The sequence below is a fragment of the Mastacembelus armatus genome, chromosome 8 (genome assembly GCF_900324485.2).
Source record: "Mastacembelus armatus chromosome 8, fMasArm1.2, whole genome shotgun sequence".
Taxonomy (NCBI): domain Eukaryota; kingdom Metazoa; phylum Chordata; class Actinopteri; order Synbranchiformes; family Mastacembelidae; genus Mastacembelus; species Mastacembelus armatus.
Genome location: NC_046640.1, coordinates 22,194,567 through 22,222,560, shown reverse-complemented (window position 1 = coordinate 22,222,560; position 27,994 = coordinate 22,194,567). Strand labels below are relative to the sequence as shown.

Below are 27,994 nucleotides of genomic sequence, written 5' to 3'. Positions count from 1 at the left end.
TCCTTCTCTTTGCGTGCGGGAGTTGCGTGACACGGTGGAGGGGGGGCGCTGCGGAGCCGCACAGCCCGGTCTCTGCGATACAATCTGCGGGGGGGGGAGGAAAAACCCGACTGGGAAGGTCGCTCTTTGTTTCTGGCTGGGAGGAAAAACCGAGAGACGCTGCGACCGGTGAGGCTCCAAACACCACTCGTGTAAGTCCGGTGCCGCTTAGTTCGGGGCTCAGCGGAGTTTCCTCCGGGTTCTCCGCCGCTGGGGGGGGGCAGGTGTGTGTGTGTTTGGGTGTTTACGGTCACGGAAAATAACGACACCGACATTTCGGAGTCGCCGCTGTGGCGCCACAGCTGCAATGAATGAAAAGCGTTTGTGGACCCGGAGGTCCGGGCCAAAGGTACGGGAGGCGCGATGGATCAGTCAGACCCAGAGCTCAGAGCTGCTCGAACCGTTCGCGTGTCGCCGTATCAGGACAAACATCGCACAGAACAAGACGTTTGGAGCCGAACCGGGCTCAGACAGCATGGCCGGCTAGGCTAACCGTAGCTAGCATGCTAACTTAGCTACATTGTTGTGTCAGTGCAGCCTTTTAGCTAACAGGTTAGCCCGAACCGGCTGCTGCTCTTTGTTTGTTTACTTCATAGTTTTTAGCTGAAACGTTGTTCGGGCCCCACCAGCGACCCCACAGCCCTTTATAAAATACGATGAGGTCAAACTGTGCGTTTTATCCGACCCCATATAGCGTCAACTAAACAATCCGGCTAGGCCAAGCTAACGCTAGCACAGCTAAGACCGCTACTAATTATTGGTTTGTAAATGTAAACACAATGTTTTTGTTTTGAGCAGCTGCTGTTTCACAGACGCTGCTCTCAGCAGCGGTTCTGTCTTTTTGGATGTTTATTGAAATGTAAAGGCTGATTTGAACCTGAAGTGACAGTTTACATGAGCTGAATATACAAGGAACCCCTGTGTCGGACCCGGTTTATCAGGAACCCCTGTGTCGGACCCGGTCGGTTTATCAGGAACCCCTGTGTCGGACCCGGTCGGTTTATCAGGAACCCCTGTGTCGGACCCGGTCGGTTTATCAGGAACCCCTGTGTCGGACCCGGTCGGTTTATCAGGAACCCCTGTGTCGGACCCGGTCGGTTTATCAGGAACCCCTGTGCCGGACCCGGTCGGTTTATCAGGAACCCCTGTGTCGGACCCGGTCGGTTTATCAGGAACCCCTGTGCCGGACCCGGTCGGTTTATCAGGAACCCCTGTGTCGGACCCGGTCGGTTTATCAGGAACCCCTGTGTCGGACCCGGTCGGTTTATCAGGAACCCCTGTGTCAGACTGATCAGTCTAATCCAACAGTCCTGCAGTGAATCCTCCTCCATGAAGGGGATAATGTCCAGGCTGTTTCACAGCTGTGCATTCAGCTGGATGATCAGCTGCTGTTGGACTGGACTTTGTTACACTGATAGATGGTTCTGGTGTTTGGACTCAGTGGTATAAATGGGTAAACAAACATCAGCACAAACTGCAGCTTCTAAAATGATCATCCAGGTGAATCAGCACCTCTGAAACAGAACACAGACCCAGTGTATGTGACATAATAGACTTAGTGATATTTGAAGTATCAATTTGGAATTGGACCCCTTTGAACTGACAGTTCAACCCACACAACAACATCAGATCAGGTTCCTCTCATTAGCTGTGATTGTGAGGTGTTGGCTCTACTTTACACTTAGAGGGGTTTGATTTCTGATGTGTGTTTGCAGAGCATCAAATGATAAATTACTTTAAGCAGGAGCATTAATTCTCAGTAACAGTACGACCTACTTCCTGAGCACATTAGTCTCACTACAGCGTGCGTGAATAAAATTAAAAGTAGAGCTGATCTCATTGATTAAAAAATATTAAGCAGGTGTTTTAAGTTATCATGCAAAGAAGAGAGTGTTGCTGCTCGACCCTTTATGTCATTATAAATCAACATTTACATTTTTCTCTTCTGACAAACCAGCATTTGAAGAAACCATTTTATACTGTTATGACAGACAAAACAATCATGGAATCCATAGAATAATCGGACATGAAAAGTTGCTGAGCATGTTTTTCAGGTGTAATATTATGGGGCTTTAACCTTTTGGGTGCTGCCTTCAACCCTCAGCAGGTCACATTCGACCTTGTCTGAGAAGTTGGTGCTTTATTTATTTATTTGTTGTTAAATTGAGAGGGGTTATAGTTTCTGTTATGAAAGATAATTTAGTACACTCACTCATATTTGGTTATGTTGCATAATGTTTGGGCTTGAGCGCGTCATGTAGTAAATACACACATGATTCATGTATAGATGCATTCTGGTCGTTTCCTAAATTGCCCTTGTCGTCTCACTTCCCAGGGGTACTTGCTGCTGCTACACATTCCCAGTTTCCCCTGAGAGATGTCCACTCCTGACCCCCCAATGGGAGGGACACCTCGGCCTGGACCCTCCCCAGGCCCTGGGCCATCTCCAGGAGGCATGATGGGTCCAAGCCCAGGTCCCTCACCAGGCTCAGCCCACAGCATGATGGGGCCGAGCCCAGGACCTCCAGGATCTGGACACCCTCACCCGCCACAGGGACCCTCAGGATACCCTCAGGATAACATGCACCAGATGCACAAGGTGCAGAACAGTTTTTTTTTTTTTTACTCACTCATTTGTTTACTAAATTTCACTCTTAGGTTTAAAATACAACTAAACACTGTAAACTAGTAATGGTGTATGTTAACACCCATGACATCTTAACCTATCATATCACTTATAAACTGAGACTGTATAAAAATATGTGGTTTGATTTTTACATTTGACGACTCAGCCCATGGAAGTCATGCATGAGAAGGGAATGCCCGATGATCCTCGCTATAGCCAGATGAAGGGTATGGGCATGAGACCGGGGGGACACAGTGGGATGGGACCCCCGCCAAGCCCAATGGACCAACATTCCCAAGGTAGCATGTCTCCCAGTGTTGTATTTTATGATCACTCATTATTAGGTACTACAGTAGAAGGGTGAAACGTGAGTAAATACATCAGTATTTTTGTCATCTATGTGCTTCATGAAAGTGGCCAGTTTGAATCCTCACAGGGCATGAAGGGCATTTTCTGTTTGTGGTATCTGGGATGTGTATATTGTTAGCTCCAGACAGGAAGAACCGAGAGCTCAGCTGCAGAGACATAAAGTATGAGCAGCAGGTATTGTGTGTGTGTGTGTGTGTGTGTGTGTGTGTGTGTGTGTGTGTGTGTGTGTGTGAACCCATCCAGCCTGTTCCTCTTCTTGTTACTCATTTGACAGCAGCAGGTATAACAGGTGCAGGGTGGACGGGCTTTCCCTTTCAGACAACAAAGGAACCTGCATCTACTGAGCCACACAAGTCAGTAAGCAAACAAGGACTGGAAGAGGCACATAGATGTGTTAAAATGACATGACGGCAGTGTCACAGGCGACTTATGCTACATGGAGGTGGAACTATGTTTGAGGGGCGTAGTGAGCAGCACTTGTGTTTTGTGCTTGTAGCTGAAACTAAACTTGATATAACCTCATGTCACTTTACAGTCACTGTCTGAAATACCTTTGTAGGTAAATCTAGTTTAGTTATTTAAAACCTATTTAGGACAGTGCCTGAGTCAGTTTATAAAATATGCATGTTTCTGTGTCCTCAGGTTACCCCTCTCCATTAGGAGGCTCGGAGCATGCACCCAGCCCTGTCCCAGCCAATGGCCCTCCCTCCGGCCCTATGATGCCCGGAGGTCCCTCAGGTCCCGGGCCTGGCCCAATGGAGGGTGGTGGTGACCCCAGTCAGGGTATGGGTCAACCTAACCGTGGAGGTCCTCAGGTTCCAGGTGGACCAGGGGGTGCAGGTGGGGGACCAGTTGGTGCAGGTGGTCCCACTCCTTTCAACCAGAACCAGCTGCACCAACTCCGGGCCCAGATTATGGCCTACAAGATGCTGGCACGCAATCAGGCCCTACCAGAGCACCTGCAGATGGCGGTGCAGGGGAAGAGGCCCATGCCAGGGATGCAGCAGCAGCCAATGCCCAACATGCCACCTTCTACAGGACCTGGGGGTGGGCCTGTCGCTGGGCCAGGACCAGCTCAGACCAACTACAACAGACCACACGGTGAGTTAATGAAGACCTGTCGTTTTGTGGCAGGATCATATTTACATGCATTTGTAACGGGAGCTGGAAATTTAAAAAACACAAAAGATCCAAGGCACTCTTCTGGCACGAAATAAAAAGCTGAAAGCTGAAATAAAAAGCCTTCGTTCAGAAGGCTGTTTCATGACAAAATAACTGAAAGCAAAGTATAAACATGCTAGAAAAGCTGGGTTACAGCCCACGCCTGGCAGCACAAACTGCTGCCTTCACAAATCCCATCTGCAGACTAAAACTAACTATGGATGTGGTGAAATCACTGTAATGGGTAAGATGTCGCATATAGTCGACTCTTTGTTCCTTCGGAGACTAAACAGTGTCGGCCGCTGGAGCTGGTTTTTGGAAAAAGACGGGCCTCCCATTGTTGGTGAGGAAGAACCATGTGAGCCAGGTCAGCGGTGTGGCTCCCTGCTGGGTTTTTAATAGTTTTTGGACAACAATGGAGGTCTACGGCTCAGACCCATAAGCTGAACCAGGTTCTGGATTCACACACATTACGCTGAGGACACCACATTCGTTGTTGTCAGTCTGTGGATGGGATCTGGGCTCAGTGACACTGAATCACCAGCTGCTGCCTTCAAACAAAGGAACCAGACTATTTAACAGCTCAGCAGAGACCCCTGGTGGCTGAATGTGATTTTACAATATTTACTATATATGTGTGACATTCTATTTTTTCTCTTGGTTTAGGCATGGTAGGACCCAATATGGCACCTCCTGGACCTGCAGGAGTCCCCCCAGGTATGCAAGGCCAGCCTACTAATGGACCTCCCAAATCCTGGCCTGAAGGTAAACATTGTTCAGAGGCAGCGCTGTGTGTTTTTTATGTTCACGTGCAGCACACTGATTGATCCCTATGTTCTAGGACCAATGGTGAATGCTGCTGCTCCATCCAACCCTCCTCAGAAGCTCATTCCTCCCCAGCCCACTGGCAGACCGTCTCCTGCCCCTCCCTCCGTGCCTCCGGCCGCCTCCCCAGTAATGCCCCCTCAGACCCAGTCCCCAGGACAGCCTGCCCAGCCCCCTCCCATGATGCTACACCAGAAACAGAATCGCATAACACCCATCCAGAAACCTCGTGGGCTGGACCCAGTGGAGATCCTCCAGGAGAGAGAATACAGGTAAGATGGGCGGATAAAGATAAAGTGGAAAAATGTTATCTATGGTATGTATGTATTTTATAGTGCAGATGTGGCTCAGAGGGTTTTTGTGCCTTAAACATAAACACAATTTTCTCAGAAATAATTTGAAAGGAAAATTTGTTGTTTAGTAGAACTGACACATTGTTTTTGGCTTTTCATGTAACACATCATTTTAAATCTAACCTATTAAAAATGGATGAAGATACTGGGAGCCCTAACCTAACATCTTAGAGCAGCATTTTTTCTTTGTCTAGTAAAATGGAGGAAACTGCTCATTGTGCTGTTTGGCGTCAGGACTCAGTGATCCAGGAAAAACGTTTATGTGCAGTTTTTTCTCTTCTAACTGTAGGTGCTCAGCTTTGAGGGGATTGAATCAGTGGATTGAATTTTTGTTGTTATTAGTGCTATTTAGTTTTCGTCTTCTTTAGGTTACAGGCCCGTATTGCTCACCGTATCCAGGAGCTGGAGAACCTGCCCGGTTCTCTAGCAGGTGACCTGCGCACCAAAGCCACTATCGAGCTGAAGGCCCTGAGGCTGCTTAACTTCCAGAGACAGGTAGACTTGAGTTTGTCTGCGGGACATGTCTAAAAGTCTGAGACGCTGTGGTTGCAGACACATTATTTCGATTTAGTGTCTAACATGTCGACTTGTCTGCGCCTACAGCTGCGTCAGGAGGTCGTGGTCTGCATGCGGCGCGACACTGCGTTGGAAACTGCCCTGAACGCTAAGGCCTACAAGCGCAGTAAACGTCAGTCCCTGCGCGAAGCTCGAATCACCGAGAAGCTTGAGAAACAGCAGAAGATCGAACAGGAGCGCAAACGTCGTCAGAAACACCAGGTACACAGCAGGACATGACGGGGGGGGGGGGACCAGTCTGCTGTTTTTCCTCCCACTTTGTAAATAGAGGAATTTAACATTGTTTTGTGAGTTTGATACCAGTGGTGTGTTTGTGTCTTCTTCTGCTGATAGGAATACCTCAACAGCATCCTGCAGCACGCCAAGGACTTTAAGGAGTACCACCGCTCCATCACGGCGAAGATCCAGAAGGCCACTAAAGCTGTCGCCACCTATCATGCCAACACTGAGCGTGAGCAGAAGAAAGAGAACGAGCGCATTGAAAAGGAGAGAATGCGGAGGCTGATGGTGAGGCTGAGTTTGTGTTGCGGTCAGTGCCAGAAGTCTGGGGGAGGGGACGAAGTCACCTGACCTCTCTGTCAATCTCTTCCCAGGCTGAAGATGAAGAGGGCTATCGGAAACTCATCGACCAGAAGAAGGACAAGCGTCTGGCCTACCTGCTGCAGCAGACAGACGAATACGTGGCCAACCTCACTGAGCTGGTGCGGGCCCACAAAGCTGCACAGGCGCTCAAAGAGAAGAAAAAGAAGAAGAAAAAGAAGGCAAGTGTCGCGAGTGTAGAGCGGACTTTGGTAATACATGTTTCTCTGTGTTTTTTCAACGGACTTCAATTTGTTTATATCTGCAGAAGCCTGAGACAGCAGAGGGAGGTGCTCCTGCTCTGGGACCTGATGGAGAGGTGAGTTTGAAAGATGATGACAGGAAAAATCTCTGCCTGAATGTGTGTGTTTGAGGAAAAACTGAACCGTCCAGCACACCCCCTGTCTTATTGCTGTGAGGTGTTTGATCTATTCAGGCTTCACTGGGAATCCTGGGAAACATCCCACTGTTCCATAGACATGGACTGGAGTTGACCCCAGTTGTCCTGCAGGGGTTTTTTCATGGTTTCTTTTGAGCTGAAAAGAATAAAAACCCTTTAAGGATCACCTCTAATAAATTATAACACCAGCTGTGTGTTTTCTTCACAGCATTAATGTTTTCTGTCGTTTCCACAGCCTTTAGATGAGACCAGTCAGATGAGCGACCTGCCGGTGAAGGTCATCCATGTGGACAGTGGAAAGATCCTGACTGGGGTCGATGCACCTAAGGCTGGACAGCTGGAGGCCTGGCTTGAAATGAACCCAGGGTGAGTGTCATGGCTGCCTTGTGACTTTGTAGGAACCCTTAGATCCACGGACAGTGTGTGTCACACTGAAGAGGTCAGAGGCGGTGGTTTAAACCAACTGTACATCTGTTGTTCTGCCATAAAGATTTGTGAATCTAAAAATCACCAGCGTTCTGTTGCTTTGCAGATATGAAGTAGCCCCACGTTCAGACAGTGAAGACAGCGGTTCAGAAGAGGATGAGGAGGTACAGCTACCTCTGCATCAAAATGATCACCTGTCATTTTTGCAAACACTCTTCTGACCCCTCCTTTGTTTTTGTCTTCCAGGAGGAAGACGAGGAGCAGCCTCATTCCTCTGCAGCTCCAGAGGAGAAGAAGATGATTCCTGACCCTGACAGTGAGGACGTATCTGAAGTGGATGTCCGGCACATCATCGAGTAAGACGACACGTCCAGGGATCTTGTTCTGTTTGAACTTTAAAAATCATAGTTAGCTCATAGTTAAACCACGCTGGTTGTTTCTGTCTTAATTCTTTTAGCTGCTTGTTTTTCATCCGCTCAGAAACCTTGACTGTTGTATCTCCCACCAGACACGCCAAGCAGGACGTCGACGACGAGTACGGCAGTGCGAGTTTCAACCGCGGCCTGCAGTCCTACTACGCTGTGGCTCACGCTGTCACAGAGAAGGTGGAGAGGCAGTCGTCACTGCTGGTCAACGGGCAGCTCAAGCAATACCAGGTACCCAGGCACTGAAACCACCAGGGTATCCTCAGTCAGACAGCGGTAACGTGCATGAGGGATCAGACTTTGTATCCTCTGTCACGTGCGCTGAAATGAAAATGAGGTGTTTGAGTGAGTAAAATGAAATGAACTCGGACTCTTTCCTGTTCAGATCAAAGGTCTGGAGTGGCTGGTGTCGCTTTACAACAACAACTTGAATGGCATCCTGGCCGATGAGATGGGGCTGGGAAAAACGATCCAGACCATCGCCCTCATCACTTACCTCATGGAGTACAAACGCCTCAACGGGCCCTTCCTCATCATCGTACCTCTCTCGTGAGTCCTCACACGTCCATCTTAGTTCCTCTGAGAACACGCACGTACACGCAGCTTCTCAAAAAGAAAGTGTTCGATGATCTTAAAGAAGCAGAGTCGGCTGTTTGTTTTCTCAACCAGTTGTGTGTTTTTTGTTTTCAGAACTCTGTCAAACTGGGTCTATGAGTTTGATAAGTGGGCGCCATCTGTGGTGAAAGTCTCCTACAAGGTTTGTGGCACCTACTTTTACCTCATCGTTCAGTCATTTGTCTGTTTTTGCTGTTTTGGTGGTGAAGGCTAATGGAAACTGAACCTGTTGCCTCTCAGGGGTCTCCAGCTGCTCGTCGCTCATTCGTTCCCATCTTGCGAAGCGGCAAGTTCAACGTGCTGCTCACCACGTACGAGTACATCATCAAAGATAAGCAAGTGCTTGCAAAGGTGAGAAACCGTCCTCAAAGTCTCTGTGATGATGAAAAATGTTTCAGCCACTGTCTGCTCTAACTGTGCATTGTTTCCTCCCGAAGCTCCGCTGGAAGTACATGATTGTGGACGAGGGCCACCGTATGAAGAACCACCACTGTAAGCTGACCCAGGTCTTAAACACGCACTACTTGGCCCCACGGCGCCTGCTGCTCACGGGGACTCCGCTGCAGAACAAGCTCCCTGAGCTCTGGGCTCTGCTCAACTTCCTGCTGCCCACCATTTTCAAGAGCTGCAGCACCTTCGAGCAGTGGTTCAACGCCCCCTTCGCCATGACTGGAGAGAAGGTGAGCGGCAGCAGGGCAGGTTGAGCCGCTGTAAAACGTGTCCTCTTCGTCCTCTTCATCCTCCTCATCCTCCTCTTTTTCCCCGCAGGTTGACCTGAATGAAGAAGAGACCATCCTGATCATCCGGCGTTTGCACAAGGTGCTCCGACCTTTCCTGCTGCGGCGACTGAAGAAGGAAGTCGAGGCCCAGTTGCCCGAGAAGGTCAGGACGATTTTTCCCAACATGAGTCTTCAACTGTAAAAAGGCAGATGTTGTTTCCAAACAGCAGCTTGTTAGGCCTCATTTGTTTTTCATGACTTCAGCAAACTATTTCAACTTTGCCCACACAGTTAATTTGCTGTTTGGCTTATGTTTAGCTGCTAAACACTTTATCGATTTACTTAGTGTTTATATTCTGGCTGATGTTTTGTTGCCGTAGCTGAGAATTTAAGCTGATCTTATTTATTTTAGCTGTGTCACCTCTGTATCCGTACCCTTACATATCTCATATCTTTGCTCATTAGTTTTCATGTACTCTCTCAAGACAGACATTCGAATACGTGGAAATATGTCTTTATTAAAATGTGTGTGAGCTTTTCTCTTGGTCTTGGTTCGCAGGTGGAATATGTGATAAAGTGCGACATGTCGGCCCTGCAGAGGGTCCTGTACAGACACATGCAGGCAAAGGGAGTGTTGCTCACCGACGGGTCAGAGAAAGACAAGAAGGTACGATGAAGTAGATATTTATATATTTTTTTCATTTCAGCAGCGAAACCTTTGTTTAATAAATGCAACATGTTATTAAAGCTCACATTTCTTCTGTCTCCCTAATCTTCCAGGGTAAAGGTGGCACAAAGACCCTGATGAACACTATCATGCAGCTGAGGAAAATTTGCAACCACCCCTACATGTTCCAGCACATCGAGGTACCGGACACACTCCCCACTGCCTTAATCAGCATCTCAAACATCATATGAGCAGACAGGAAAAGTAAAAGTGAATATGAATCCAGAGAGAATTCAGAGCTAAATGATTCTTTTTCTTTTTTTGTTTCTGTTTTACAGGAGTCTTTCTCTGAGCATCTTGGTTATTCTGGTGGAATAGTGAGTGGGTATGTAAACCCTGACGCTGTGTATGTTTGTACAACTCGTGTGTGTGTGTGTGTGTGTGTGTGTGTGTGTGTGTGTGTGTGTGTGTGTGTGTGTGTGTGCTGTGTATTTGTGTCTGGATATTTGTTTCCTCCCTCATATTCTTGTGTCCGGTGTCCAGCCCCGACCTGTTCCGTTCCTCTGGGAAGTTCGAGCTGCTGGATCGAATCCTGCCCAAGCTCAGGGCCACCAACCACAAAGTGCTGCTCTTCTGTCAGATGACCTCGCTCATGACCATCATGGAGGACTACTTTGCGTACCGCAACTTCAAGTACCTGCGTCTGGACGGTGAGACACTTGCGAACCACGGCTGACGTTTTGCAAAACCTGCATGTTCTTTTCAAGAAGGAACTAACAGCAGACTAATACCTTCATGTGGGGCTTCCTCTCCTATAGGAACCACCAAGGCCGAGGACCGTGGCATGCTGCTGAAGTCTTTTAATGACCCGGCCTCTGAGTACTTTGTGTTCCTGCTCAGCACCCGGGCTGGAGGCCTGGGCCTCAACCTGCAGTCTGCAGACACAGTCATCATCTTTGACAGTGACTGGAACCCACACCAGGTACTCTGCTGCAGATAAACAGTGATACAGTAACTGGTTTACTCATGTGAACTGTTGAACTGTTGATGTTGTTCCTCTTAAACTAATCAGTGCGTGTCCTCCTACAGGACTTGCAGGCCCAGGACCGAGCCCACCGTATCGGTCAGCAGAACGAAGTGCGCGTGCTCCGCCTGTGCACCGTCAACAGCGTGGAGGAGAAGATCTTGGCGGCGGCCAAGTACAAACTGAACGTGGACCAGAAGGTCATCCAGGCCGGCATGTTCGACCAGAAGTCCTCAGGCTATGAACGTCGGGCCTTCTTACAGGCCATTCTGGAGCACGAGGAGCAGGACGAGGTCGGGGCTCGAGGAGGCTGCCGCACTAGGGGGGCGTGGGTGGGTGTGATCTGTACCTGTTCCCACATCGCCCACCCACCCACATCCGCCTGTGCGCTGCCCCACCTCTTCATTCTCTCTTTTTTTCTCCTCTCTCTTCCTTACTTCCCCTTTTCTCAGGATTTGTGAGCTCTCATCAATCCAGACTTTTCTCGCTTTTGTGTTTCTGCTTCTGCACAAACCTTTGATGGTTAATATACTTTCTTTCCTACACTAACACACAAACCTTTTATTCCTCTTTTTTCTCTTTCTGCTGTTGACGTCTTTCTCTTTATTAGCGTTCAGGTGTAGTTCAGATCATTTGAATATGCGAAGCTGTAACGGGCATAAAAGTGACACGAATTGTGCGTTTGAACGTTACACATTGACTTTTTTAGTTCAGAGACTTGGCTCTGAGGTGCCACATGAATCTGCTTTTAGCTTCTTCTCACTCGCTCCGTCATTGGTCCACAGGAGGAAGACGAGGTGCCCGATGATGAGACGGTTAATCAGATGATCGCCAGGAGTGAAGAAGAGTTTGAACTGTTCATGGTTGGTCCCATTCCCATATCGGTTATTAAAGACTTTGTCCTGTCAGCAGCTGGATCCGCTAAACCCCGGCTGCCTTCTGCTTTCATTCCAGCGTATGGACCTAGACAGACGCCGCGAGGAGGCGCGCAACCCTAAGAGGAAACCTCGTCTGATGGAGGAGGACGACCTGCCCGGCTGGATTTTGAAGGACGACGCCGAGGTGGAGAGGTTGACCTGCGAAGAGGAAGAGGAGAAGATGTTTGGCAGAGGATCCCGCCAGCGGAAGGAGGTGGACTACAGCGACTCGCTCACTGAGAAACAGTGGCTCAAGGTGTGGAAGAATAGCAGCTTTGTTATCAGTATCTGTCAGCCAGGTCTCTGTCTGAGGGAGCGTTATCACAGCAGGATGAAATGAGTGTGTGACCTGAGTCTCTTCACCCCTCAGGCCATAGAAGAGGGGAATCTTGAGGACATCGAAGAGGAGGTGCGGCACAAAAAGACAACCAGAAAGCGCAAGCGGGACCGTGACCACGACAGCGGCCCAACCACGCCCAGCTCCAGTGGCGGCCGAGGGCGGGACAAAGACGAGGAGGTGAAAAAAGCGAAGAAACGAGGTCGTCCGCCCGCTGAGAAGCTGTCGCCCAACCCTCCGTCCCTCACCAGGAAGATGAAGAAGATCGTCGATGCTGTCATCAAATACAAGGATGGGTGAGAACGCCGCTGCAGGCGGACAGACGCCGAAATGACAGATGCGACTTTAATGGGAGCAGTGGTGATACTGACACAGCTTCTCTCTCTCCGCAGTAACGGGCGCCAGCTGAGCGAAGTGTTCATCCAGCTGCCCTCCCGCAAAGAGCTGCCCGAGTACTACGAGCTCATCCGCAAACCCGTGGACTTCAGAAAGATCAAGGTGCGGTGAAGAAAACGCTTTTCCAGCTGCTGTTCGGTGCATCCACATCTGTTCACCTGCCGTTTGTTTCACTGCTGCTTTCTGCCCCATCAGGAAAGGATCCGCAGCCACAAGTACCGCAGCCTGAACGACCTGGAGAAGGACGTGATGCTGCTGTGCCAGAACGCTCAGACCTTCAACCTGGAGGGATCTCTGGTGAGTCCCCAAACACTTACAGGAAGTCCGTGTTAGTGAGCAGCTCCTGACTCCTGAGTCGGGAACCAGCGAAGGGCTTTGAAGTGGATTGTGTTTAATTCGCTTTGGCTGTGGCTTATTAAAGAGTCACTGTGTCCATCATTAAACGCAGCCTGTGTCCTGAGAATACTGTGATATTCTCACTGTTCAGTCTGAGCTGACATCAGTATGTTCCCTCTGTTTTCACCTCGGGTGTTTATTTCCATCACTACCTTAAAGCTTAAAGCTATTCCTGGAGAGCTCATGGAACGTTTTGGAAATCTGTTCTCAGATCTACGAGGACTCCATCGTGCTGCAGTCCGTCTTCACCAGCGTGAGACAGAAGATCGAGAAGGACGACGAGAGCGAAGGAGAGGAGAGTGAGGAGGAGGAGGAGGACGCAGACGAAGGCTCAGAGTCTGAATGTGAGTAACGGAGTCGCAGAGGGCTGGCGTACGGTCCCTGAACGCATCAGTGTAAATTTAACCAGGAGACGCCAGACGACCGTCTGATAACATGTGGTTCAGCTTTCAACATTTCAGTGTGATGTTTGATTCCCACCAGCTCGTTCAGTGAAGGTGAAGATCAAACTGAGCCGGAAGGAAAAGGGCGACCGAGGAGGGAAAGGGCAGCGACGGAGGGGCCGCGGCGCCCGGGCCAAACCCGTGGTGAGCGACGACGACAGCGAGGAGGAGCAGGAGGAGGTGAGAGAACACTTTAACGGCTGGACTATTAAATCACTGAATGGTCCATTTTGACTCACTTCAGTGTTTTCAAGTCCAAAATTCACCAGTTTCTTTTTCCAGAATTTGCCAGTTTTCTGTTTTAAATCAAACATATTCTTGGTTCTTCACCTTTGGTTCTTCTTGGTTCCTGGTTCTTGTTGGACCCGGGTCCAACAACTGAAGGAATTTTATGGTTCTGACGCAGCTGTTAATGAAATATGTTGGTGGCACATGTAGTTTTTCTGTTGGACTCAGTTTGTGGAGCCGTTCTCAAAAATAATCCACATAAAACCAGGTCACTTTATCCTGCTAATCATTTCTGACGCCGATGCTGTTAACCTGTTTGTTTCAGGAGCGCTCGGCCAGCGGCAGCGAGGACGACTGAAGTGACCCAGTCCTGATCGGACCAGCGGACCCTGGACGGGACTTTCTATATTTTACTTAGATTCAGCAGGGAGACGGTCGGTGGCAAAGGCCTAGTTTTACCTAGATGAGCTGATTTTTAGTGAGACTGTTGTATTCTCATTAAAGTTTACCATTAATTAAAACCAATAAAAACATGAACCATCCCCTTTATATTTAAAGCGTCTCTCCCAGTATGAGTAGTAGTGTCTTTTGCCTTTTTTTGTTTTCTGCTGTAAGTGGACAAAGGACGGAGCCTGATTTGGTGACTGATCGTGGGCCTTGACAACGGCTCGCTGTTTTTTTTAAGTGCTGTTAATTTTCTCGTCTTCTACTTTGAGACATGTGAACCGGGAGTCGCTGTGTCCTTTCACGCCTCCGTCTGAATGCATGTCGTGCGTGTCTGTGGAAATGCACCTGGATGTGTCGTCGCTGTTCTGTGTTTAATTTAAGACTACAGGCGGGATCACGGTGCACCCCGGCCTGCAGCCCCTCCTTCTCAGGTGTGTTTGTAAAGGGGGGGGGGGGGGGGGGGGGACCATTTTCTTGCGTCAGTGTCACTGGATTCCAGAAAATACAATAAAGGCTTCTCATAATGAATCTGGTGTCTCTTGGTTTTTGTCCAAAGTGCATCCTGTCGGTCACAGAGAACTTGCTGGTGCAGTTTTTACAGAGGTCTGAAGTTAAATCAACGTTAATCTGGTTTAATCTTTGAGCTTCATTCGTTTTCTTAAGGTCTTTTTTTTTTTAAATCTCTTCCAGCAGATAAACCTGATGAAATCAGAAAGAAAGTTTAGGGACAGAAAAACATTTTAAACTTTAAAACAAACAGCCTGATGTTGATGTTGCAGCAGAGTCTTAAATCTGCCAGGAAACTAACTACTCTTCTTATGTGCTGGGTCACAGGGGAGGCCCGACTTAGACCAAAAACCAGCTCCAGATGTTGTGAGCGGTGAAGACGGATGGGATTCGGGCTCAGTAACAGCATCACTCGCTGTGACCTTTGACCCAGGCGGTGTGTGTTCAGTGTGCTGTCAGTCTGTTGTGTTGCCGGAGTCTGTATCTCGTCAGAATCTCGTTGACCTCGACAAACCTGAGCCATATCTGAGACCATATCTGCTGTGAATCTGCTGCGTGGGTGAGTCCATGGCCCGGCTCAGCCTTAGAGGAACCAGCATGATGCGGACTCGTTCTGCTTTGTGAGTGTGTTCGGATGGTTGTAGCTGACACTGACACTTTCCCTATAAATAATCTTTTTGTTGACTGAAGGGCTGTGAAAGTGACAGAAAAGAACCCTCTGACTGTCGGGACTGGAAATGTCGGTTCTCCAAAGAAACGTGTCATTTCCAGAGCAGCCCTCCCCCCGTCCTGAGCCGCAATGACAGCAGGGAAATCCACAAACAGGCAGGTTGTGATTTCAGTGGATGATGGATGAACATACACTGAAATATTTGAATCCTGGCAAACTTCTTCAGCCACAACTGTGCTGAGCTGCACCTGAAGAACCTGACCTGAGCTTCTTTGGAAAACAGGAAATTGATTGCAGCCAACAAAGGGCTGTGAGGGATCGTGCACCGGAAAAACCAGAAATGGTTGAGATTGTGAGAGACGGTTGGGTGCTCCACACCCCGACGCCCTGTGCACACTTTGTGCTGTAGATTTTATGGGATGAAGATAAAAGTTTCATTTTCATCCATCAGACGTTAATCAATAAGCACAAAGTCCTCAGGACCCAAGTCCAGGAACTCTCTGTACACTATGTGATCAGACTGTGCTGAGACTCAGATCAGGACCAGGGGATAAAACCAGGTCGAAAGCTCTAAGTGTTCCCAGGAGCACAGTGACCTCAGTCACTGGGAGATGGAAGCAGTCTAGAACCTCCAGGACTCTTCCTGGAGTCAGGCCTTAGTCAGGGAGGAGACCAAGAACCCAACGGTCCCTGTGACGGAGCTTCAGAAGTCCTCTGCAGAGATGGGGAACCTGCAGCAGCTCCATCAGTCGGACTGAGACTGAGGAAAAGGCAGATGACACAAAGTCCTGAATTAAGATTCTGGATATTCTGGTAAATGAGACATTGAGACATTTTTTGATTTTAATACATTTGCAAAAATGTCTAAAAACCAGTTTTGAATATTTGGGGAGATCGACTGTAGGTTAATGAACAAAACTGTAAGTATCTAATGTCTTTAAATGACATGGGTGATTTGTGCAGTACAATTATGTCACTGACTTTCCTGATGTAACAGACCCTGTCGGTGATTATTGGTATATTATTGGGTCTTTATTGATGATATGTTGTATTTGAATAAATGAAACTGCTCATCATGTTTTGTTTGAAGTAAAGAGAATAAATGTAGTACAACGTAGTACTAAATACTAAAGTACTATTAAATAAAGTAAAATCAGAAAACTGAAGAACTTCTGAGCCTTGGGAAATAAATAAATATAAGGTCTGGATCAGATAGAAAGAGTCTCCTGTCCCTGTTTCAGCGTCTGTGTGTTTAAACGTGCAGGGGCAGTCTGGACACAAACAGAGCCCGAGTTCTGTTTTCACTGTGAGGATCCGTCACGTGGGCGACTACACTTTTATCAGACTAACACCAAAGGTCACACATGATCAAATGCACTTGGTCGATGAAGGTTGTTCCTTCCATCTCTTTATTTATCTATTTATCTTTGTCTAACTAAACGTGTGTTTCTGACAGGACGCTCTGTCCTCGGTTCCGCTGCTGCTGTTTATTCTCAGGTTTCTCTCTCCACACCTCTGACGGGAGACTATGACCCTGACAAACCTCAACCCACAAAGTTGGTCCTGATACAGGAGGAAACACGGCTGTCACTATAATATAATGCATCTTAGAAACCGGACTGATTTGTGTTGAAATTCCAGGCCAGCTGCCAATCTCACATCTGGGGACAAATTCTGGACTTCAGACCGGGGAACGGGACGTCTCGGTTTCTCAGGGTCACAGTTGCTGCTAGTTAAGAGTTAAATTCAACAAAAGCTGAGCTGAAGTTCAGGTCGAGGCTCGAGCATCAGAGTCGAGGGAAATGTTCACAGTTTTTAGTGGGAAAAAAAAAAAAGGCTGTGAAGGATCCGAGAGTCTGAGTCGTAAAGTTTGTCAGGAAATGTGTGAGTTCATCCTGAGGAGCCTCTTTCTTCTTTTGTTCCAGCACCAGAGGAGATGTGGCTGCATTTATATAGAAAACTATTCAGAAGGTTTGGAAGAAGAAGGTGTGAAGGGTCAATCTGAGAAAACCTTCAGCCCGTTTCAAGAAAATCATTTGTCAGTGTCGTGATATTTCTATAAAACATTCAGTTTTATTTCAGAAATGATAGATTCATTTAAAAGTCTATAATTTACTAACAGACGTTTGTTCAATTTGTGGAAAAAGGGAAATGACACCCAGGTGGGTCAGAGTCCTGGCTCCTGGGCCTGTTGTTGAGTTGGTGCCTCTGAAAGGGTTAAACTCGGCTCCACCTCCCGATTGTTGAGGTTGTGCGCCTCAGAAATCACACCACTCCGGGTCCCGCCCTCCTCCTACAGGGCCCCTGGGCCCCACCCAGCCCTGGACCACATAGAAATGGGTGTGATGATGATGATGTCCTACAGTACATGTGCGGAGCATCTCTGCTCACATCTCCCAGCGGTTCGACCAGAGCGGCGCGCCACGCAGAGGCTGATCCGGTGCCAAAGCGCAGACACATCACACTCGGTCTGGGAGGATTCGGGCTCCAGGGGACGACATGCGCCGGTGGAGTCTCTTTCTGCTGCTCTGCTGCCTGCAGCTCACATGTGAGTTTATTATCGGACCCGTTTGTGCGTCAAACAGCTCGGTGTTGAAACGATTCAGACGAATTGAGGGATTTCAGGGGCCCCCCTCCTCTGGAAGGTGATGGGGGGAGGGCGCAGTTATTCTCACTATGTAGGTCACATCTCTTCCACAATGAACCTCCGGGAAAATGTTCGTGGTCGTATATTCTTCATATTTCACCGTAACCTCGGGCCCCTGGAGACTCGAGGCCGGTAACGCTGCAGCCTTCTTTGGGTATTAAACCGGTTTTTGTCCTGGCAGCTTTTGAATGGAGCGGTGGTGGCGCGCGGCGGGTTGTGCAGCCAATGAGCATCCGAGCAGGGAAAGACGTTTCTGAAAAGCAGGTTGAATGTGGGACCCGGGACAGAAAAACCCATCCTGGGAACAGTTGGTGGCTTCCTACATGATGCAACCTGCAGCCAGTTAGCAGGAGGCTCTTCTTCTTCTTCTCTTTCTTCTTACCTGAAATGCCCTGAAGTCTGGAAATGGATGGACGGCCTCCAACTCATCCTCCAGTGAAAACGCAGACTTTGTCTTGAGGTGGCACCCCTGCAGTTCTGGTTGTGGACTCCCTGTCAGACCTGTTCCCGCTGTGCCTTTTCTGGGAACTGGTGTCAGGTGTCTGCTGGAACATGCTGGGACTGGCTGTGCCACCAACAGGTCTCTGAGACCTAGTGGCTTTGTTAGGTTTCTGTCCACAGGTTGTGAAATAGTTTCGACAGAGAAACTTTATTTGTGTCCCCCTGAGGTCAAACCCATCACCTCAACCTGGTCCTTTATTTTCTTATTGTGATTTTTGATGGGAGTGGGTTGAGTTCCTGACCAGGATCATTAGTTTAAAATATTTCCTGTTCCCTGGTGCTGTTTGTGCCCACGTTGAGGCCGATCAATAACCTGCCACCTGATCCACGCTGCCTGAACTTTAAGCCCAGTGAGTAAATAAGCGGCAGGTTTCAGGGAACAGGAGCTGATCTGTGATGTGGGAAAATCACCTGTCGGCCTGAGGTTCAGCTCTTTTTCCTGTTCGGCTCATTGAGGCCAGAGAAAAGTTTGACATCAACTTTTAAATTCGATCTTTCCAGTGTTTTATCCTGAATGTTTTATCTGTACAGGATGTCAGACTCTGTAGCAGCATGAAGATCCTTTGATAAGGTCGAGGTCTTTATCTTTACGGCTCCAGTAATAATGACTTCACCCTATTTACTCAATAGCTTACTAATCTGTTTTTACAGGAAACTGTGATGCAGGTTCAATCTGAGAAAGGTTTTGGACAATGTGTAGAATATTTTAAAAACTGGTACAATATCTACAGGAAAACTGCAGTATTTGGAGAATTTGGCTTAGTGGTCAGCCCTGTTGCCTCACGGCAAGAAGGTTCCTGGTTTGAAACCCATCAGGGGCCTTTCTGTGTGGAGTCTGCATGTTCTCCCTGTGCTTGTGTGGGTTTTCTCCAGGTACTCTGGTTTCCTCCCACAGTCCAAAAACATGTATGTCAGGTTGATTGGTGACTCTAAATTGCCCATAGGAGTGAGTGTGAGTGTGTGAGGTTGTTTGTCTCTATGTGGCCCTGTGATGGACTGGGGACCTGTCCAGGGTGGACCCCTGCCTTTCACCCAGAGAGAGCTGGGATAGGCTCCAGCAGATCCCTGGGACCCTGGTTAGGACTAAGGGGGTACGGATGATGGATGGATGGGGTACTGTTGAAGCCTCTACCAGAAACAGGTGGCCGTCTGGGGCTTGGAGCCCCCGGGGCCTCCAGTAGCTTTTCATAAAGTTGGGGGCTGAGAAATGCTGCATGTGTCTGGCCACAGACGTGTCTCTACTAGAAGGAACAGATGTTCCCAACCCCTGGGGGATGAAGGTTAAACCTCTCACCCAGAACGTTCCCGTCAGCTGGACCTGCTGACACACTAACCTGTGTGTCCTGGTCTGTTGTTGCAGGGTGAATTTCCTGTGGGCCTGGAAAGTCCTGACAGCTGACCTGTGTGTTTATATCAGATATCTCCTCCTGTGTGTCATGTCACAGGTGCGTCGCTGACGACATGTGGAACCGACCAGCTGCAGTGTGGGAACGGGAAATGCATCACGGTCAGGTGGGTGTGTGACGGCACCGACGATTGTGGAGACGGCACCGATGAACTTCCTGCTACCTGCTGTGAGTAAAAGTTCTGCTTGTCCATTTGCAGGAGCCCCCACATCTTCAGGCTGCTCATCAACACCTGGATTCATCCTGACTGGTCTCATTTGTTTGTACAACTAGAATTATAAAACCGCCTGGTATACACAGAAGTAAAAGAAGTACTGAGGTCCTTTACTGCAGTAACCGTACAAAGAGCATGGTGTAGAAATCCTGTATTTGAAATATTACTGCAGTAAAAGTACCAAAGTATCAGCACCAAAATCTATAGAAATACTCATAAATACCTCAGAATAAGACCCAAGTACAGTAGTTGAGTAAATGTACCTGAAAATGTTTCTATGAATTTCACCTCCAGTGGCCAAAACCTGCAGGCCTACAGAGTTCAGCTGCACAGGCCGCCTGAACCAGTGCGTACCCAGCACCTGGCGCTGTGATGGAAAAGCCGACTGTGACAATGGAGCTGACGAAGAGAGTTGTGGTGAGTTGACCCGAGGGCCCAGGCTCAGTCCTGGCATTGGTTTATCCTTTTCTTTGAATGTTCTTCTGGTCTGTCATCGCTCTGATCGCCCCGTTCCCTCTCCGGTCTCAGTCCCGAGGCCGTGCACACACACAGAGTTTCGCTGCGGGAGCGGCCAGTGTGTGTCGTCCTCCTTCGTGTGCGACGACGAGCCCGACTGTGACGACGGCAGCGACGAGGCCTCCTGTCCGCCCGTCACCTGCAGCGCCACGTCCTTCCGCTGCAACAACAGCATTTGTGTTCCCCGCCTGTGGGCCTGCGACGGCGACGCCGACTGCCTCGACGGCTCGGACGAGTGGCCCCAGAACTGTGGGACACAGAGGCCCGCCACTGCCGTTCGTCAGTGCTCATCCCTGGAGTTCCACTGTGGCAGCGGAGAGTGCATCCACAGCAACTGGAAGTGTGACGGAGGAATTGACTGCCTCGACCAATCCGATGAAGTCAACTGTGGTACGAACAACGATACAGTTCTGCTTTTCCTGCTGATTCCACACTGTCGTTAGCTCCTAGTCACCGTCTCTTCCTGCAGCTCATCCCACCTGCCGACCTGATGAGTATCAATGCGGTGATGGCACCTGCATCCACGGGAGCCGCCAGTGCGACCATCAGTACGACTGCAGTGACATGAGCGATGAAACGGGCTGCGTCAATGGTACGGCTCACCTTCTCTACACTTCCTACCCTGGAGACCAGATGAACCACAGGTCCATTGGTTTGTGTTCCCTGATCCTTGTTTTATGTCTCATACGCAGCGACCCGGTGTGAGGGCCCGAGCAGGTTCAGGTGCCGCAGCGGGGAGTGTGTTAGCATGGAGAAGGTGTGTGACAAGCGGCGTGACTGCAGGGACTGGTCAGACGAGCCTCTGAGGGAATGTGGTGAGTCCAGATGCTGCCATCAGCAGCTGTGTGTGTTTAATGAATGTGTGTGCGGCTTCAGGATGTTGGTGTTGTCCACTGCAGGATCCAACGAGTGCCTGTACAACAACGGCGGCTGCTCTCATATCTGCAAGGACCTGAAGATCGGCTACGAGTGCCTGTGTCCTGCTGGTTACAGCCTGGTTGACCAAAGACGCTGCGAAGGTAACAGCGTTCCTCAGAGCTGCAGCAGAAATACTCCACATCTTCTGCTCCTGGGTTTCATTTCATTTTTTTTCTCCTCCTCCTCCTCCTTTTTACAGACATTGACGAGTGTGCCAGCCCTGACACCTGCAGCCAGATCTGCATCAACCAGATCGGCAGCTACAAATGCCAGTGTGAGGAGGGTTATCAGGTCGACCCGGCCACCAAAGCCTGCAAGGCCATCGGTAGAATCAACTCTCCACACTCTGTTGCTTCTTTATAGTGGAAGTTCACAGGTGTTGGGGTCATGAGGTCAAAAGTACAATTGTTGTCATTGTGTAACATGATTTGAAGACAATACCATGTTTGTGTTAGCAGGTGTCTATCTTACCACATAAACCACATAACCTTTTGGCCTGTGTAAATGATGAGCTGAAACCTTTCTCACTGCACCCACGCATCATGTGCCTTGTTTGTTCCTCACTATAAAAATAAAGGACTGCTCAGTGAAGGAGGGCGAAGGCGAAGGAGAGTCAAGGTCGCATGGGGGAGAGAAGAAAGTCTCTTCTCTCCGTCTGCAACTGAGGCCTATTTTCACTGGCAGACATACACTCGGTACAAAGTTGTCGTGTGTTTCATTGCCTTCAGGGAAAAGAACCATGTCAGTGTAGGGTAAACCTGACAACAGGAGTTGAAAAGCCTTGTTGGATGTTCCTGGACTTTGGCTGTGTTTGGTATCTGAAGCCAAATCTGTCAGGAATCTGCCATATTCAGTTTTTTTGTCCCCTGATGTTGTAGGGACAGTGGCCTACCTTTTCTTTACCAACCGCCATGAGGTCAGAAAGATGACTTTGGACAGAAGCGAATACACCAGAGTGATCCCCCGTCTGAAGAACGCTGTGGCTCTGGACATGAACATGGCCACGAAGGAAATCTACTGGTCAGACATCTCCCAGAAGAAGATTTACAGGTGAGCAGGAACAAACGAAAGAAATAAAATCCTGTTCTTTGTGTCCGTTACTCCTCCCTGACACCAGCTCCTCGCTTTCATTCCAGAGCTCCGATGGACTCGGCTGAGGACGCCACTCATCACAGCGTCGTCATCGGCAGCGACGTCGATGCTCCTGAAGGCATCGCCTTTGACTGGATCCATGGGAACCTGTACTGGACGGACAGTATCCGCAGCACCATCTCTGTGACGACTGCTGACGGCAGCCGCCGCAAAACGCTTTTTCGGCACAATATATCAAAGCCCCGCTCCATCGTGGTCGACCCCCACAGCAAGTAAGTCCCACCGTCCTGTAAGGTCCAAATCTGCATTAGTCTCTGTGTTTGTTTGTCAATGGAAGGTAATGCAGAGTCTTATGGTGTGACCTGCTGCAATTAAGACTGGTGTGGAACCCAAATTAAATGGTGTGTCTTCAGTTTTTTCATCTCTGGTACTTCTTGCCTCCCAGCTTCATATACTGGACGGACTGGGGGAACCATGCAAAGATCGAGAAGGGAGGTCTTAACGGAGGAGACCGCACCGTGCTGGTCACCGACAACATCGTGTGGCCCAATGGCATCACGCTCGGTAAACATCCGCGTCTCTGCGGTTTCAGGTGTTCATCCTGTGCTTTCTCTGGTCTGACCTGTTGACCCCTAACCCCTCAGACCTGTTGAACCAGCGACTGTATTGGGTGGACTCGAAGCTGCACACCCTCTCCAGCATCGACGTGCAGGGCGGAGGTCGGCGCACCCTCATCGCTGACGAAGACAAGCTGGCTCACCCACTGGGACTCACCGTGTTTGAGGTAAAGACTCCTGAGCGTCTCATGAAGCCGAGCTCTGTGATATTATTAAAATATTATCATAACATCACGAGCTGCGATGAACAACCACTGGGAGATTTGCTGTTGTGTGTTTCCAGGAACGAGTGTTCTGGACAGACGTTAGTAACAGCGCCATCCTCAGTGCCAACAGGCTGACAGGTGACGACATAGCACCTGTGGCAGAGCACCTGTCATCACCAGAAGACATCATCCTCTACCATAACCTCAAACAGCCTGCAGGTAGGACGCCCTGCACCACCAAAACAGTCTTCTTGTTGTGTACATCATTCTAATGCGTCATAATGTTTGTGGGTATAGGGAGGAACTGGTGCCAGGTGTCCAACGGCGGCTGTGAGTTCTTGTGTCTGGCAGCTCCTCAAGTGGGCGGACATCCCCCCAAATATACCTGCGCCTGTCCAGATAACATGATGCTAGCCAGGGATATGAGGACATGTGTCCCGGGTGTGTACACGAACAATTATACTGTAATATTAGCCCAGTGGTCGGTTTATTAGGAACTCCTGTGTTGAATATTTTTCATTAGCTCCTGTGCCTGACTGTCACTCCCCCTATGTTTTTGTCCCTATCCAGCTGTGCCAACACCTGCAGCTTCTGTGCAGCCTCAGGTTCCATCTACTGACCCGCCTCATCTGCTGCCACACCCCCCAAGGACCACAGCCAAGCCCCAGGACCACAGCACCACGACAGCGCCTATCCTGAACATCAGTGCTGCAGCCAAGCCAGTGCCACGGACCATCCCACCCCCTGTAAGAACCACCACAGCTGAACCCAAGACCACTGCACCCCAGCCGCTGGAGCCCAGGATTCCCCAAACCACCACAGCTGAACCAAAGACCACTGCACCCCAGCCGCTGAAGCCCAGGATTCCCCAAACCACCACAGCTGAACCAAAGACCACTGCACCCCAGCCGCTGAAGCCCAGGATTCCCCAAACCACCACAGAGGCTCCAGGCGAGTAAAGTAGCATAACGGTGGTTGTATTTTATTTAATGTAGATCACAATATAGAACACAATATAATGCAGGTCGGTTTTCATGTATTAACCTGTGCTTTTCTTTCAGATGTCGGACATGAACTTCCTGCCGTCATACCCAAGATGGTCTCCAGCTCCCCAGTAGCTCTTTACGTTGTCTTACCTCTGGGTATGTTGCTTTGGCAGCTGCTGCAAAAACTTGCGTCTCTTTAAAACAATAACCGCCTCATCTCTGTGGCTCTGCTCCTCCTGCAGCGATCGTTTGTCTGGTGGCCGTTGGCGGCGTGCTGCTCTGGAGGAACTACAGGCTGAAGAACACCAACACCATTCACTTTGACAACCCCGTCTATCAGAAAACCACAGAGGACCAAGTGCACATTTGGAGAAGCCACAGTTCTGATGGGTACTCCTACCCAAAAGTGAGTCTAAGAGAAGTCGCTGCCCCAACACACTTTGATTTTTATGATTATAGAAAACTGGACGACAGAAATAAGGATTCCCTGATTTCTTCCTGCCTGGTTTGCTTTAAGGTTAATGGGACAGACGGTGCTGAAATACACACCTGGAATCATCTTGTACTTTACACATTATCTCATAGTTTTGTTATATTTTGGTATATAAAGTCATTTTTCCTGCTAAATTCATATTAGTTAAAAAAAAAACTAGTTTCTGTCGGTTTGGATTTTAAAGTCCAGTCCTTTCCATCCTGGACCGAGACTCTGGGGTGTATTAGCATTAGCATTAGCATTAGGAAGCTGAAAAGCGACATTGTATATGAAGGAGATTTATTTCTCAGCAGAGGCAGAAAACACACAGGCCTGATAAAGTCTGGCTGCCGTGACAGGTCAGGGGACTGAAGCCATCGTAAATCGAGTGACTGCTGGATCGTCCCCCCTCTCCCCCAGTTACAAACTAAAAACTCAAAGAGCACAAAGCTGATTTCTGTCATTTTATATATATTGTCGATATTATCTCACTTATCTGTGTACGAGTGTTTAACTTCTTTTCCCACTTTCACAACTGTGTGGCGCTCCTTTTGGATTATTAAATAATCATAAATAATAATCAACTGAAACAGGAAACGCCTCAGAACAAACAAATTTTTGGTCTTTGCTTCAGCTGGTTCAAATATCTGTGGTTTGTTGTCTGACTTGGTCATTTCTGTCCCCTCAGAGACAAGTTGTGAGTTTGGATGAAGAAGCAGACAATCCAGCCTTCACAGAAATCTGACACACGTCGAGCAGAGTGGACAAAGCCTCGAGGATGAGCCACCTGAGACGTGCATTTGTATTTTTACCTCACTCAGCAGAAAGACACGGAAGTCAAAGCCGTGTCAGACAAATGTGAACCCCCGTATCCTCACAGAACAACAAACCAGGCCGGGACAGTTTTTCCATCCACATCAGAAGGTAGCAGCTTTTTAAAATCAGTATTCTCACATGCACAGGCCCAGGTTATGTCCAATGTATGTGCAAGTCCAAGGACCTGGCCCAGACCTCATCCTGTTTGTATTTAAGCAGAGCAGCTCTGTGTGTTATAGGGACTTGTTGATGTGTAAAACACATCACATTTTCATGTCTTTATCACTGAAACCAGTGGTTCAACACTTTGGGAGATATGTAAAGGTCTTTTTTGGTTTAGGGTCATGTCTGCAGGTGAACCATAGCTGTGTCTCAGTTCAGGGGTCACATCGTTCGAAGGACGCGGTCTACAAAGATCTTTAAAGCCCACGTAGACCACGTAGACCGAACTATTGAAATGTCACAACAACGCCTTTAAACGCAGCCTTCGAAGGATGCAGCCCCTGACCTGGGACGCACCATGAGTCTGGATCCAGGAGGTGATTAGCTTAGCTTAGCTTAGCTTAGCTTAGCATAGAGTCTGGAAACAACAGGAAACAGCTAGCTTAGCCTAGCCTAGTTTAGCTCTATCCAAAAATATTCTCACCAGCACTACTAACAGTACTGTATATATTTCATTTGTAGAGTGTAATCACCATTTTTACTGATCCCAGTCGAATAAATAAAAAAAACAGCCTTCAGGTAAACAACAGCCTAATGCAGAGGTGCATGTTTGTCAGTGAACACACCTTTAGGACTGATCCTTGACTTGCCTTATCCCAGAACACCTGGTGCTCTGTTCTGGCTTTTATGGTTTTTAAAGCAGGTTTTAGCAAATGTTTGTGTTGCTGATGCTTTTTCATGACATGCTGGTGCTGTTGAACTCCGTGGATTTGTGAGAATCAGTGTGTTTACCTGTTTACAGTGAATTATTGGAAGATGAGGCTGTTTGACATGGGGTGAGGTCATACCTAATGTAGACGTCACAGTCCTGGGCCTTTTTCAGGCACACAGACAATTTGTGTTAGTGTGGGAACTGCTCTCAGACAGATTGTGTAAATATAATGTTCATAAATGTAAATACTGCTTCTTTACTCTTTTGGTTCGGAGTGTTTTGCTGTAAACTTTCAACATTTGCTGCACATTTAATAAATGATTCTATTTATTCTAAAATCAAACCTCTGGGTTCAGTTTGTGAAGATGGGTATTGATATTGAGCAGATGTTTCCAGTGGTTTTATGTTATGATGGACTACATAAGTTACGGTCAGTTTTCCTTTCTGTGCGTTTCCCTCACTGTGTTGTGATCAGAGGCTGAAATGCTTTGGTTTACAGACGTAAATGAGAAGGTCACGTGTCGTGGTAAAACCCGTTGGATGAGCAACATGTCCTAAGGAACCTTTCTCCTAGAGCCTCCTCACCAACATCCTCGAGAACACTGTGTCCCTTAGTGTCAGACTATACTGGGTCAGGAAGAACATGAACATCAGATATGATTATGAAAAACACATGAGCCTTAGTGAATCAACCTGTAAATGAAAACCTGAAAACCCAAGAACACAGTAAGAAACAATAACAATCATAATCAGTAACAATAATCAATCACTGAAACTCATTTTTCCCTTACACACTTTTCTCTGTATTTAAACTTTTATGGAAAACATGAGGTTTTTCCTAGAAAGTGCAGATTTCAGAGTGAAAGGCAGAACCACACAGTTTCTTAGAAATCCTCTAAACTAGAAAACAAGTAGTCTGGTTTGTCTTTGAGCAGGAGCAGTTTATAATGTGTCTATCGTTTCTTTTACACAGAAAGAGGAGTGTTTATTTACACTTTATCGTGTGTCTGTGGGTCGAAAACAACGTTTATGACCCAAATCCATGTTGTGTGGGGCTTTATGACAGTGTGAACCTCCAGGTCTGTGTGTTGTGAGCGAAGTTCAAGGCTGAGGAAGAGGGGAAGTGTTGAGCTGATAAGCCAAATCCAGATAAGAAGCCGACATTCGGATTTCTGAGTAAAATGTAAACACTGTATACGTCAACGGTTTTTGGCTCATTTCCATTTTGAATTTTTATTTTTATTTACAGGCCAAATCCAGCGATGGACTAGAAATGGAACAAAGAATGTCACAGTGTGTGTGACGTTTCCATTGCGTTTACTTCATCCTAAAGATTCATGAGTCTCCAAGTGTTTTATTATCTTATTCTTTAATTTCAGAGACATGACGATAAACTTCAGACATATAACAGCTGGAAAACTGAGGCGAGCGCAGACTTTAACTGGAGCAAAGTTGCCGTCAGTCAGTGTGAAGCTCCTGAGACTCACAGTCCTGTGGGACAGTTTGTGTTTGTTTGCACACGTGGAAGAAAATGTCTGTGTTTCAGAGAAAAGCTTCATCTGGATCTCTTGACATCAACAATCA

The 27,994-nt window shown here is 48.2% G+C and overlaps 2 protein-coding genes across 3 annotated transcripts; both read left to right on the top strand.

Moving 5' to 3' along the window:
* The first annotated feature begins 34 nt into the window (after positions 1-34).
* On the top strand, positions 35-14,492 carry smarca4a (SWI/SNF related BAF chromatin remodeling complex subunit ATPase 4a). 2 transcript variants are annotated; one of them, XM_026324627.2, is made up of 34 exons: positions 35-191; positions 2,375-2,638; positions 2,832-2,964; positions 3,677-4,135; positions 4,862-4,960; positions 5,037-5,292; positions 5,742-5,868; positions 5,977-6,150; positions 6,283-6,456; positions 6,543-6,710; positions 6,797-6,847; positions 7,164-7,294; positions 7,461-7,518; positions 7,601-7,710; positions 7,863-8,010; positions 8,165-8,328; positions 8,470-8,536; positions 8,635-8,745; positions 8,832-9,074; positions 9,163-9,276; positions 9,673-9,780; positions 9,894-9,980; positions 10,119-10,165; positions 10,324-10,490; positions 10,599-10,762; positions 10,870-11,136; positions 11,590-11,667; positions 11,759-11,977; positions 12,092-12,354; positions 12,451-12,556; positions 12,650-12,751; positions 13,062-13,194; positions 13,334-13,473; positions 13,847-14,492. In XM_026324627.2, exons 2-34 carry the CDS (start codon positions 2,417-2,419, stop codon positions 13,877-13,879), a joined length of 4,923 nt encoding a protein of 1,640 aa, XP_026180412.1. In that variant the 5' UTR covers positions 35-191; positions 2,375-2,416; the 3' UTR covers positions 13,880-14,492. The 2 variants fall into 2 exon arrangements, with proteins under 2 accessions (XP_026180412.1, XP_026180413.1); XM_026324628.1 differs by lacking the exon at positions 35-191 and having other exon boundaries at positions 2,417-2,638; positions 10,870-11,097; positions 13,847-13,879.
* Positions 14,493-17,497: 3,005 nt separating this feature from the next.
* On the top strand, positions 17,498-26,679 carry ldlra (low density lipoprotein receptor a). Its single transcript, XM_026325781.1, has 18 exons — positions 17,498-17,693; positions 19,739-19,867; positions 20,208-20,330; positions 20,442-20,819; positions 20,899-21,021; positions 21,122-21,244; positions 21,329-21,448; positions 21,547-21,672; positions 22,226-22,397; positions 22,484-22,711; positions 22,885-23,003; positions 23,084-23,223; positions 23,340-23,481; positions 23,560-23,703; positions 23,833-24,213; positions 24,324-24,404; positions 24,491-24,654; positions 25,409-26,679. The coding sequence occupies exons 1-18, from the start codon at positions 17,645-17,647 to the stop codon at positions 25,463-25,465; spliced, it is 2,799 nt and encodes a 932-aa protein (XP_026181566.1). The 5' UTR covers positions 17,498-17,644; the 3' UTR covers positions 25,466-26,679.
* Positions 26,680-27,994: the final 1,315 nt, after the last annotated feature.